The 13,802-nt window shown below is 33.5% G+C and overlaps 1 protein-coding gene across 9 annotated transcripts in view; it reads left to right on the forward strand.

Moving 5' to 3' along the window:
• Nucleotides 1-13,802, forward strand: part of LOC145259987 (FYVE and coiled-coil domain-containing protein 1-like) — a 137,885-nt gene that overhangs the window by 8,455 nt on the left and 115,628 nt on the right. For all 9 annotated transcript variants that reach the window (XM_080117984.1, XM_080117985.1, XM_080117986.1 and 6 more), the window contains exons 2-4: nt 3,067-3,157; nt 7,625-7,744; nt 11,860-11,972. In XM_080117984.1, the coding sequence (XP_079974110.1) occupies nt 3,067-3,157; nt 7,625-7,744; nt 11,860-11,972 (324 nt within the window). The remainder of the gene's footprint in view (nt 1-3,066; nt 3,158-7,624; nt 7,745-11,859; nt 11,973-13,802) is intronic.

The raw sequence follows: 13,802 nt of genomic DNA on the forward strand, positions 1-13,802 counted from the left end.
AGATCTAAGCATATAGATATAAAATACCATTTCATAAAAAACGAGGTGAAAAAGGAATCCATTATTTTGAATTACATATCATCAGAACAAAATATCGCTGATGTATTCACAAAACTCGCAACAAGAATAAAGTTACAGCGTTTTTTTTTCTCAAAACTTGTTGGGGGATTCGACTGAATAAATTTTTTTTTTCTTTCGCGACCCTGTATGTATATAAATTTCTATATATCATAAAAAAAAAAAAGAATTAGTCCTGGACAAGACGTTAAACTGAATTCATTTTGTTTGTATTAACACTTTAATCTACTAATGCGTAACTAATACTTTTACTGAAATAAAAAAAAAAGTCACTTTTTTAAAAAAACTTCTTTGTAATTTTCATTTTCGGTAAATACTTTTTGCATGCTTATTTTAAGGCGCGCATAAATTGCAATTGACTTTTTTTTTTCTTTTTTTTTTTGCCGATTAGTTTTCTTATTTTTCAAAAATGTCCCATATTTTTTTTGCATTGTTTTAATAACAAAAACAACAAAAAAAAAAAAACCCTCTCTTTAAACGGGTACATATTGCATGTATGTTTATTTTTATGTATATTCATTTATATGTATATATGTATGCATTTTTTTTTCTCTTTACAAAACTGCATAATCAAATTTAAGAAATGGCTTCTTTTTCACATACCCACCCCTTTTTAAGGTTAAAATACCTTCCATTTCTTTTATTTCTCTTCTCTGTTCACATATATCTGTTTTGACATTTGAACACAATAAAAATGGCATCTTTTTACATGCTAAAATTCTAAGATCCAAATGATTTCTAATTTTTGTTATGTATAATTGAATATAAAATATATATTTATTTTTGAACAGAACGAACACAAGGGACTTCTCCATTATAAAAAATAGTGGGGATGTTACAATATATTGGCTGTATAATGGGGTATGATCCCACACAGTCGGGCGATTCTATTTATAAACGATGCTGCTAGGAACTGACGAATCGAATTAATTCACGTTCTGCTACCAACCAATCAGAAACCAGATTTGCTCCATAAATATTAAACATTTTCTGTAGCAATTTCACATGTTTTTTTCCGTCTCGACACAAATCTTTTGCTTTGTGGAACTGTCTACTGCAAACCAGTCACCTCTCAAGACTTGTGTGGAACAATGAACCATCAGAAACTGTTCTGAAACTAAACATGGCTTACACTTCTAGACAATTTTTACCGCTTAACATTTCAGAAAACTCAGTCAGTGGCGTTAATAGCACCAATCAGTTTCTAGGTTTTTCCTATAACCTGTGTTTGAATAACATGTTCCAGATATTGGTCAAGATCCTAATGGTTTAGTTATATTAATAATCTATCTAATATATATATATATATATATATATATATATATATATAAGCGAAAATGTGTATGTATGTGTGTTTGTATGTCTTGCAAAAACTTTTGACACGGGTCATGGATTTTTGCCAGATAGGTATTATTTTAAAGTTCCAACCTTCGCCCAACAAATATCGAAAAATTGGCCAAAAATGTTAATTCCTTCACTCTAAAATCATCAGTTTTGTACAGGGAGGGGGTATCGATAAAATTGTTCCTTCATTTTCTCTGCTCCTGCTACTACAACAATGACGTCATGTTTGATCTAGAAAATGTTGACGTTAGTTTAAAACCACCTGCAAGTGTTTTTAAAGGTTTAATTTTATCCGTTATTAAGTGTATGTCTCTTTGGCGTAGGGGTAACGTGTCGGGCATTTTTTTCCCGCCTTAGCCTCGATGTTTCAGGTTCGAGCCTGTCTTTCTTCCTAAACTTTTTTTCCTCTTTTACACCCTTTTTTTTTCTTTTCCTTTTTTTCTTTTTTCTTTTCCTTTTTTTCTTTTCCTTTTTTTCTTTTTTCTTTTCCTTTTTTCTTTTTTCTTTTCCTTTTCTTTTTTCTTTTCCTTTTTTTTTTTTTTCCTTTTTTTAAAATTTTTTTTTAAACGTTTGTTCGCTGTTTTGCTTTGTATTGGTTTTTCCAATTTTTCTTAACATCCTGTTTTTTTTTTATAATATTAAAACAGGGTCACCCTCTCCTACATACACACCCCCAAACACCCGGGCAACGTCGGGTACCCCCGCTAGTAAAAAATAAACAGCTAATTTTTATTTCACAAATCTTCGAGATAGTGAACTTAACAAAGTCCTTCTCTTCATTATCAGATTCTATTTAGTGTTTATGGCCCAAAATAACTTAGTTTTTTGTTGAGGAAATCAATCCTTCTTTTTATGACTACTACAAGCATTTAACACTGTTATAATTTTTTTCTTTATTTCCTTTTCTTATCCACCGTCTGAATCTTGACGTTTGTCTTTGTGGCATATTAACCCTTTTTAACCCATCACATGTTTTCTTCTTTCCGCCAAGCTGACTTCACCACCATGCATTTTCTTTTTTTCTGTTATTTATCTATAAATATAAAAGCGAAAATGTATGTATGTATGTGTGTTTGCTTTTTCTGTATGTCCACGAAAGGCTTCTTTCAGAGAAGCGGTCGGTCGGTTCACAACTTTTTAACTTTTTATATCACATATAAATCGTAATATCTCACAGTTAACAACAAAGCTCGCCTGTCTATTTAATTTGCTTGATTTCAGGAAGATAAATATTCAACATTTGTCGCTCGCCGCATGTGGGTTAGTCTTTTTCCTATAACATCTTGGGAAAATAAAAATCCCGCAGTCAAACTTGACCTCATTAAAACGAGCACCTGCCAAATCCAAGTAATTAAATAAATTCAAACGTGTTTCCATTAGCATCTCGCAGTGGGGCAATTGTTAACGTCGCACATTTTTTCTTTCACACTTTAATTTACAACTTTGCCTCAACAGTTCAAAACGTGAAAATAATACTCCAGATGAGAACAGTAGTCCGAATAATCGAAACGATACAAATTGTTGAATTGCAATAAAAATGTTAATAAATAATTTAGTCTTTTTCACTCGTTCATTTTCTTTTGTTTATTCTATTTTATTTTCTGCATGTAATCTTTTTTTGTTTTTGTTCTTTTTAATTTTCAGAAACTTGGTACACCTGACCGAATGGATACTCTTATGTATCCCAAACTGGTCAGCAAGCCTTCGATTGAGAGGATCAAACAGGATCTTTTAGGTAAGTCTTTAGTAAACATGGGTAATCGTAAAATGAAACATTATGTAAATGTAAACAAACAATCAAAATAAAAATAAATAAATCAATTAGAAAAGAAAATGTCACCAATGGCATTAAGAAAATGTACAACCCTTTCTGCCTTCCAATCATTAAAAAAAATCTTTCCTACTTGAATTAAAGTTTGAGTTATGTCCCTTGGTCTTAATAAAGCAAGAAATATCCAACAAGAGATTTCACTGATAAAATTTGATTTTTTAAACAAAAATACTGTATGAATTTGTGTAATCTTTGGCATACTATCTTTTTTTTTAAACTAACATGTAAATACGTAGACGTTTTTTTTTTTACTTAGGAATCATCGCTTATCAAGGCCTGGAGGACACTCGAGGATAAGGGTTATTGATTATATATTAGTCAATGGGATAATATCATAGTAATCATTAGTAGTGGAGATTTGGTAAATTTGATTACTTAAAGAATTTGTTTACGTTGGACTTGAAGACTACCAAATTGTAGTCAGCTGGAAAACAGGCAAATGGAAGAGAGTTCCACAGGTGCGCAGTTCTAAGAAAGAAGCTTTGTTCATGGAATCTTCATTTAGGTTTAGGCACAGATAAAAAGTGGGTGAAATTATTGACAGTGGTTTCAGCTAGACGAGTGTTTTTCGTGAAAGTTTGGCGAGGGGGAGACCATAGATTGGAGCTCAGACAAGCACTTGCCATAAAAATATTGATAGATAGGCTCACAACGTCTTTTCTGTGGGGAAAAAGGTTGCAGGGAAGAGAAAAGGGCATTCCTCCACTAGGCTATGAAGTCTATTTTGAACTCTGTCAAGGCAGGATGATATTTCTAGGAAACTTTTTGTGTTATTTTGTTTATTTTCTTTTTATGAGCAGTTTTTAATATTGAAGTGGTGTGAAACTGGAGAATTACCAAGATTGAAATAGAATGATTTCAAAAAGACAAAACCAATAATGACTGCAAGCTTGGTTCAAGAGAAAATTTTACCTTTGCCAATATCCAGACAAAATTTAAATACAAAGAAAAGTCATTAGTCTTCTTGGCATCCTGGATGGCTGGCGTTGCCCGGGTGTTTGGAAGTGTGTGTTGAGCAAAAAAAAAAAAAAATGGTGTAATAGGGAGGCAGGCTCGAACCCATGCCGTGAAGGCAGAAAAGAAAGTAAAAAAAAATCTGACGTCTTAGCCAATGTCCCCATGACACGATCGGAAGTCAAAAACGTTAAAATTAACCAAAGTCAATCCAAGGATGACGATGACTCGCTAAAATGTCGCCAAAAATAATTGACCCCTCCTTGTACAGAATGGCCGAGTTTAGGGTGAAGAAATTAATGTTTTTGGCCAATTTTTCGATATTTGTCGTCTGAGACATCGAGCTTCAAAATGATACCGATCTTGTCAGGATCTGTCGCCTCTGTCGGAAGTTTTTGCGAGACATACATACATACATTTAAACAGACAGGTGAGATTTATATTATAAACTAGTGGGGGTACCCGGCATTGCCCGGGTGTTTAGAGGTGTGTGTGCACGGGGGGGGGGGATGGGGGGTAAATCAAAACAAAAGAATAAGCGAAGTAATAACCCTATTTAAATGTAAAAAGAAACAATGTTAAAAAAACAAAAATGTTTAAAAAAAAAAAAAATCGTTGCCCGGGTGTTTGTGTCAGGGGTGGGTGGGTTAAAAAAAAAGTTTTGGTAGGTAGGATTGAACCCGAAGCCTTGACGCGAAGTTGGAAAATAAAGTGTGAAAAAAATGTGACACGTTAATCACTCGGCCAGCAAGAAAGAGTAACTGACACACATTTGAATTTATTAAGTAGAAACAGAATTGACAAGTGCCCGCACTTAATGACTTAATGAGGTCAAATATTAGTAGCGGAGTTAACTTTTACTGCGGGGCAGTTTTTTTGGGTTTGTTTATTCAACTTTGGCTGGTTTTGTTTCCCCAAGATGTTGGTGGGAAACCAGCTCCTCATAAAAAGGGGATTGTCAAAATTGAATAGCAATTGTCTGATATAAGGAGAAACTCCACATTGATCAAAGCTGATTGCCTACTTTCCAGCTGATTACAATCTGATTGTCTTCAAGTCCAATGTAAACAAGTTCTTGATGAACCGTCTCCCTAAATAATCCAATTTACAAAATTTCCACTACTTATGTTTACTATGCTATAATCACATTGACTAATGAATAACCATTAACCCTTATCCTCGCATGGCTTCCGGGCCTTAATAAGTGATGATTCCTGTGTAAAAAAAGAAAACAAACAAAAAAAAAACAGCCACAAAGTTAATCTTGATCAGCTTTGCCCTAGATGAATAATATCTAAAATTGATAAAAAAAATAATTAATCTTTGATCTTACATTGGTGCATGTTTCGTCAGAAATCAGTTTTTCAGCCATTTTTGTGTACTAGTTAAAGGGAAATAATCCTGATTTTTTTTTTTTTTTTTTTTTTTTTTAAAGCAAGAATATTCAGAATAGAAATAATAGAATAATCCATATTTCTATCTTGAATATCCGGCACTTACTGGAAAATGAAGGGATATACTTCACATTTAAAATTTCCACTACTATCAATAACTATATTGTCCAATTTCTACTGTACACTCTTTAACCCTTATCCTCGAGTGACCTCTTGGCCTTGATAAGTGGTGATGCCTATGTAAAAAAAAAAAAAAAAAAAAAAAACTCCAAAAAAGCAATCGTTTGAATAAAACCTACTGAATAGATGAATCATCAACCATTTTGCTTTTTCCTTTCAATTTTAAATTCAAATATATGGATTAGTGATAGGACGATTCCAATATGTTTCCTGATTCTGATACAATTTTTTTTTTTTTTAAATTTTTTTTATTACATTTTCACTCTAAACAAGGCACGTTGTCACTTTGTTGTAGGGGCTACTATCAGGGACATAAGCATCAGGGGTACTGTGTAGGAAGTTAGGCAGCAAGATGTCAGTTCACATTGCACTTGAACTTCTGCATGTCAGAACAGTCGGGGAAGCAGGGACCCGGAAGGGAATTCCAAAGTCTAGCTGTTCTGGGGAAGGAACTACTGGAGTAGAAGGCTCTCTTGCTTCTAGGGATCTCCACTGTGAAGCGGTGAGATTTAGCTTCTTGTTGGGTTTGTCGCAGTATTTACGTCAAGGGGGCACAAGTGCTTGCAGTTCGTCAGAGCATTCACCGTTAAGGTACTTGTAGAACAGGCAGGGCGATGCAACATTTCGTCAATGGACAGAGACTGAAGTTTAGCTGACAGTTCAGGACCTATCAGATTGGCGACTCTCTTTTCAACCTTGTCTAGGAGCAAGAGACTAGTGGCAGATGCACCAGCCCAAATATGACAACAATACTCCATACATGGGGGAATGGTGGCCTTATAGAGGTATAGGATACTTTCAGGCGTTAATAGCTTTCTAGCCTGGTAAAGAGAACCCACCTTCTTGATTCCAATTCTTTATAACTCTAACTATAAATCTTTATAAATCTAACTGTTTAACTATAAAATTATTATTTTTTTCCTGATCATCATAAAAACACATGTTAAATGTGCAGATATTTTCTCAAACGTAAAAAAAAAAAAAAAAAAAAACACTTGTGTAGTGGGGGTGATTTATAGCTTTTAGCTTTACTGGTAGTTTAAAATGGATAAATATTTATTATTTATTATTACTACCAGCAGTGGAAGATTTTGTTTTAGGTGAAGTCAAATAAAAAACAAAAAACATAATTAAAGGAATCAGTTTTGGCATCGGAAAATAGACACAAATGTTTTCTATACGAATTCTGATACACCAAAAAGTTTTGATTCCTGATTTCAATTCCAATTAATAATCCCAACACTAATATATATATATATATATATATATATATAGTCATCCGCATGCAGTACTGTTTCACAACTCATCAGTGCGGCTAGACAAGCAACTACCTCAAGCCAGGATCGAAACCCGATCGCCCAGTCGGAGCTTCTAACTGTTGTGCTATACAGCTGCTGTTATATGGGCAGTGAATTAACAATGTTTTGACATTGTGGAAATACCTAAGCTCAATTTGTTTACACAAAGAGCATTGCTTCATATGCTAATGGTAATTTGTATATCACTTCCCAAATGCTCAACCCAAGATACGGAGCATATATATACACACACAAAATTCAAACAAGCAAGCAAGGACGGCCGGATGTTTCACAAAGTTTTATAATTAAAATTGCAGTTTTATCGTATTATATAATGTTAAAGGTATTAACTTTTGGTAAAACATCAACATCATTTTTTCCTAATTTTTGATGAGGATATTTATTTTCACCTGATATGTAAGTGAATTGAAGAATTTTTACTTGGAATGCAATTTTTCACTTGTGCCTCATACTGTATTTTTTTTATTTTTTTATTTTTTTTTATTTTTATGCATAATATCTTTGTTTTTCTCTTTATTTTTCAGATTGTATAAATCAATTGAAACAGGAATTCTTAGATTCAGGAATTCCAATCACAGATGATTGCCAATTTCTTCAAAAGACTTGTGCCAAGTTGGAATATCTCCTCACTTATGAAATGAAAGGTAAACGTTAAATTTTTGCTTATCTGTACAGTGTGTTCAGAAAAAGCCACGTTTTGTTTTCACGTTCTTTTCCTCCTTCGCGTTACGGGTTTGAGCTTGCCTGCCTACTACCACTTTTTTTTTTTTTTTTTTTTTGCTCAACACACACTTCCAAACACCCGGGCAACACTAGGTACCCAGGCACATATATTATAATAACTGCTAGAGAATTGTCTCTATAATAATAAATATGTAATCTGCATGAATTAAACTATTGTATTTAAGCGTATCTTACGACTAGGCGATGCTGGGCAACCTGCTAGTAAAACAAAAAAAAATATGGACTAGTGTGAATCAAGTATTGATATGTCAAATGAATTGCTATTTGGGCCTGACTTTTAAAAATTTACAAGATAAATTTGTATGTTAGATATATCTAATATACTTAATGTGATTCAATTAATGTTTGTTTCAGTAAGATTTCTTTTTTGGACCAAGTAAAGAATAGATACCCTATAGCAGAAAACAATGATTGGCGCACATTTTAAGTGACTCCAGTGATTTGACCATGACATTGACACAACCATATGGTGCTTGTAAACACGTCAAATAGCAGATGTGGTTGAATGTTTGCGAGCAAGATTTAAAAAAAAAATATATTTACAAAAAGATTTAAAAGAAAAAAATATACGTTTACAAAAGTTTTTTAATATTAAATATTTACAAAACTTTTTAATTTGAGTAACAAAACGAACATATTTAAACAAAATATATTTAAATATATGGGTGTCTTTCTGAATACGTTTTTTTTTTTTTTATATATTTACAAAACTTTTTAATTTGAGTAACAAAACGAACATATTTAAACAAAATATATTTAAATATATGGGTGTCTTTCTGAATACGTTTTTTTTTTTTTTATATATTTACAAAACTTTTTAATTTGAGTAACAAAACGAACATATTTAAACAAAATATATTTAAATATATGGGTGTCTTTCTGAATACGTTTTTTTTTTTTAATATATTTACAAAACTTTTTAATAAAACAAATAATAATAATAATATAAATAAATAAAAAGAATGAACTATATTAATTACAAAAACGATGTTATAACTAAGAATTTCTGCACAACATCCATTTATTTATATATATGTTGTTTAAATCTTGTGTTTCGTTAAATTAAAAGCTTACTTGTATTTAATTTCCCCATGTGGAGAAGTAAGCCAATAGCAATTTTTTTTGTTTAATGAAAATAAAAGTTTTAAAAAATTTGTGTTCTGTGATACTTTTTTTTTTTTTTTTTTACATAGGTATCACCACATTATTAAGGCCCAGAGGCCACTCAAGGATAAGGGTTAAAGAGTGTACAGTAGAAATTGGTCAATATAGTAATCATTAGTAATGAAAATTTGGTAAATTTGATAACTTATATGGAACGGCTCATCAAGAACTTATTAACTTTAGACTTGAACACAACCATATTGTAGTCAGCCGGAAAGCAGGAAAACGGAAGACAATTCCACAGGCGTGCAGTTCTAAGAAAGAAGCTTTGTTCATGGAATCTACGTTTAGGTTTAGGCACAGATAAAGAGTGGGGGAAATTATTGATAGTGTGTACAGCTAGACGAGTGTTTCTTGTGAAAGTTTGGCGAGGGGGGGACCATAGATTGAAGCTCAGTTGAACACTTTCCATGAAAATAACGATACATCAGAGACAAACTCGCAACATCTCTTCTGTGAGATAGAGGTTGCAAGGAGGAGAAAAGGACATCTCCTACGAGGCTACGAAGTCTATTTTGAACTCTTATCAAGGCAGGACAAGTCCTTTTTAGCAGCTCCTGCTCCTAAAAATATGTTATAAGAGGATATGTGAATAAAATAATATATTTTTAAATCTCAATCTTGTTTATACTTGTTGCTTATACTTTTGATTTTATTATACATAACAATTTCCTCGGTCTAGAAAGATTTCTCCTTCACTGACCATCAACATACATCGGACTTTAAATAAATATTGAATTGTTTTAAAAACGCACAAAAAAAAAAAAGAAAGAAAGCAGAAAAAACAAAACACACTGTACATAAAATCTATCTTGGTCGCAAAAAAACGCAAAACATTTGCAAAAATCTGAACAAGTCAATTATTTTATGTTTGTTTCTGCCATTAAAAAGTTTGTTTTAAATAATTTTATTTTAAATTTTTTAAAAATATGCATTTTTTTTTTTTATATAGAGAGGAGAGATCAGCATCAGAAATTCTCAGTTATAACATCGGTTTTTAATGTTTTTTTAATTAATAAAGCTCATTCTTTTTATTTATTTGTCTTTATTATAATTGTAATTATTATTATTAGTTTTATTTTTTTTTTTTTTTTACATGGGGGGGTCACCACTTATCAAGGCCCGAAGGCCACTCAGGGATAAGGGTTATTGCGTGTACAGTAATCAATGAGATAGTATTGTAGTAATCATTAGTATTGGGGTTTTGATAGAGTGTCTTACTTAAGGGGGTGGTTTGTCAGGAGTTTGTTTATGTTGGACTTGAAGACATCCAAGTTGTAGTCAGGTGGGAAACGGGCAAGTGGCAGAGAGTTCCACTGGCGTGCAGTTCTAAGAAAGAAGCTCTGCTCATGGAATCTACGTTTGGATTTAGGCACAGATAAAGAGTGGGGAAAATTATTGACAGTAGTTTCAGCCAGACGGGTGTTTCTTGTGAAAGATTGGCGAGGGGGGGGGACGAGGGATTTGAGCTCAGACGAGCACCTGCCATGGAAATAGCGGTAAAACAAAGACAGGCTTGCAACATCTCTTCTGTGGGAGAGAGGTTGCAGGGAAGAGAAAAGGGCATCCCCCACTAAATCACGAAGTCTATTTTGTACTCTGTCAAGGCAGGATAGGTTTTTTTTTTTTTTTTTGGATCCGTTTTTTTTCCCCTATGATAAGCTAAAAATCTTTCATAATATACATTGTCTGGGTCGGACTAAGTAATTTTTAAAAATAATTGTAGCAAAGTATGTATTAATTATTGTGAATAACACGGTACAATTACAACAAATGAAAATTTGCTCGTCAGAAACAAAGTTTGATTTGTCAGCTTAAATGCTATTTAGGTTCAACTTTAAAAATATGGCTTAGATATCTACTATTATATAAAAAGAACATTGTGTGTGTGTGTCTGTGAGTTCATTTCCTATGGACTTGTAAATGGTTGGGCCGATTTTTATGAAATTTCAGACAAATATACTTTTTGTGCCTGGCAGTGTTTTTAGATAGGTTTTGTGTCGGGATGTTTTTGATAACTATTGATAATCGAAAAAATCCGATAAAAGAATGAACACGTGATTTTGACTAAAATTAACACCTAATACAGCCGAACATCACAAGTGCATTTGAGAAGTTTTATTTTCACACAAGCAGAAAAGCCTGGCATATAAAACCAACAGTAGGCTCTTTGATATGATGGGGATGCATTCAAAATGAATGTTTATGTTTAGAGTACAAGTTAATTACGATATTTAACTTTTGCAGTTTAAGCTTTCGTACAAGTCATTATATAAAAATAATTTTATAAAATCAACAGTAGGTTCTCTACTGTGCAATATAGATTACAATGTATTGTGGACTGTCATTGCAGGGAGGATTGAAAATGGCAGATTTTACCGATTTTGATTGGTTGTTGGTTGTTTTTGTTTTACAGCATATCAACCCTTTTCAGGTTATTTAATGTCGAATCCATTGATTTTGAAGAAAAAGTTTTTGATAGAATATATATATATATATATATATTTTTTTTTCAAGTCAGTTACTAGTTAACTCATAGTTGGGACCCTAACAGATACTACCACTCTGGGTCAGAGTGGACCTAGGAAGCAATGGCAATTAAGGGGTAGCTCCACACTACCCAAAGCCCGCAAGCTGGGGCTTCAACATCGGATATAGTTTAAGGTCATATCCAGGACCCCTACTGATTTTGATGACAATAAAATATGGGAAAGTGAAACGTTTGTTGATCCTTATTCATTCCTGGGCAACGTCGGGTCTCCCTGCTGGTATTTTTATAAATATAGAATGCTGATGGTATTATCTGTTTACAGGTTGCAATTTTGAATGATTTTCTTTTTTCTTTTCTTAGATCATATCAGCATTATGGGTCGTAGAAAAAGTTACTGGGAATATTTCTGTGAGTGCCTTGGTTCCAGTAAAGGACTCAAAGATGGTTTGAAATATGTGAAATCACTGAAAGAGGTAAGGCGGATAATTTTCATATTTATTTAAAAAGAGAAATCTAGTATACTTGGAACATTATGAAGGCTAATAGCAATGCAGAAAAACCGGAATGACCGTTTTTTTTTTTTTTTTTCTGCATTGCTATCAGCCTTCATAATTAAAAAAAAATGTGTAGGGGTGGGACTTTGCTGCTTGTCGGGTTTGTCGGGCGTATTTATGTCAAGGGGGTACAACTACTTGTAGTTCGCCGGAGCATCCACCGTTAAAATATTTGTAAAACAGGCAGAGGGATGCAGCATTTCGTTGATGGGACAGAGGTTGAAGTTTAGATGACAGTTCAGGACTTATCAGGTTGCCGACTCTCTTTTGAACTCTGTCTAGGAATGATAGACTAGTAGCAGATGCACCAGTACAAATGTGACAACAATACTCTGTAGAGGTTCAAGATACTTTCGGGTGTAAGTAACTTTTTAGCATGGTAGAGAGAGCCCACCTTCTTTGCAACAGCCTTGGCAATGCTCTTGATGAATCTGTTCCAACTCATGTTCCCTATGAACGTTAAGCTGAGAAGGTTTCTTGTAATTGTTAAACGAAAGAAGCTTAGTGTTGGCAACATTGAACGTTACCATCCATTTTTGACCCCATCCACTACAGAGTGGAGGTCTTCCTCTAGGGTTTCTGTAGGGTTTTGGTATGGGTTCATTTGTTTTCCCCTCGTGCCTGTTATAGAGCGTTGTGTCATCAGCAAATATATCCATCTCAGAGACAATTTTATCAGGGAGGTCATTTATGAATATCAGAAATAATAAAATTCCAAGTATTTACCCCTGAGATACACCTGCATTTATATCATATTGTTTTGACATACAATCATCAAGGACAATCTGGATTATTCTCTTATTTAAGAAGGATTTAATTACATTAAGTATTCATCCAGTGATACCATAGGATCTGATTTTCACAAGAATGCCATCGTGCTGTATCCCGTCAAAACCCTTAGATATATCTAGGTCTACTGCCCTCCCCTCCCTTGTCTTATCCAGTGCATGGTATATATGTTCAGAGATTACAGTTAGGATATCTGCAGTAGAACGGGCTTGCCTAAATCCATATTGATGGTCGGACAGAAGTTTAGCAACTGTAATGTGGTAGACTAGAGCTTGATTAATTATGGATTCAAATATCTTGGCGAAAAGAGGGAGGAGGCTAATGGGACAATAATTTAATGGGTCAGTTCTTTTGCCAGAATTCTTGTAAACTCGTACCACAGAAGCAGTTTTCCAGCAGTCAGGAAAGCATGATTCATTAAGGTATTTGTTGAAGAGTTTGGAGAGAACTGGAGCAACCTCAGCAGAGCATTTTTTAATAGTACAACTGGGATGAGATCAGATCGACATGCTTTTGAGGTGTCTAGGTTTTTTTATGATATCATGTACTTGAGAAGGGATGATTTTCAGATCGTCTAGTGTGGTTTCTGTCCGCAAGAGTTTGAGGCAAACTGACGGGCAAGCATGTTAGCTTTGTCGGTTGCCATGCCATGGTTGTTGGATAGGGGGGAAATTGTTGATTGCCCATTATTTACTACACTGTTGAAGATTTTCCAGAAATTATGAGTTCCTAATTTCTGTGCTTCAATGCGTTTTCTATAATGGTATAATAAAAGAAACAAATAAAAGGTAATTGCAACTTCTCTTCCAATTTTCGAATTTTTGTCGAAATGCATTTTATGTTCTTTTGATGGATTGATAGTTGCTATTTTTTCTGAGGAGTTAAGGGCAGGATAGATTCATTGATTGATATATTTAAATGAAAGATTTTGTGCTACGAAATAGTTGCTGTCATGAATTG

The sequence above is a fragment of the Euprymna scolopes genome, chromosome 35 (assembly GCF_053919585.1).
Source record: "Euprymna scolopes isolate OS-2025 chromosome 35, ASM5391958v1, whole genome shotgun sequence".
Taxonomy (NCBI): Eukaryota; Metazoa; Mollusca; class Cephalopoda; order Sepiida; family Sepiolidae; genus Euprymna; species Euprymna scolopes.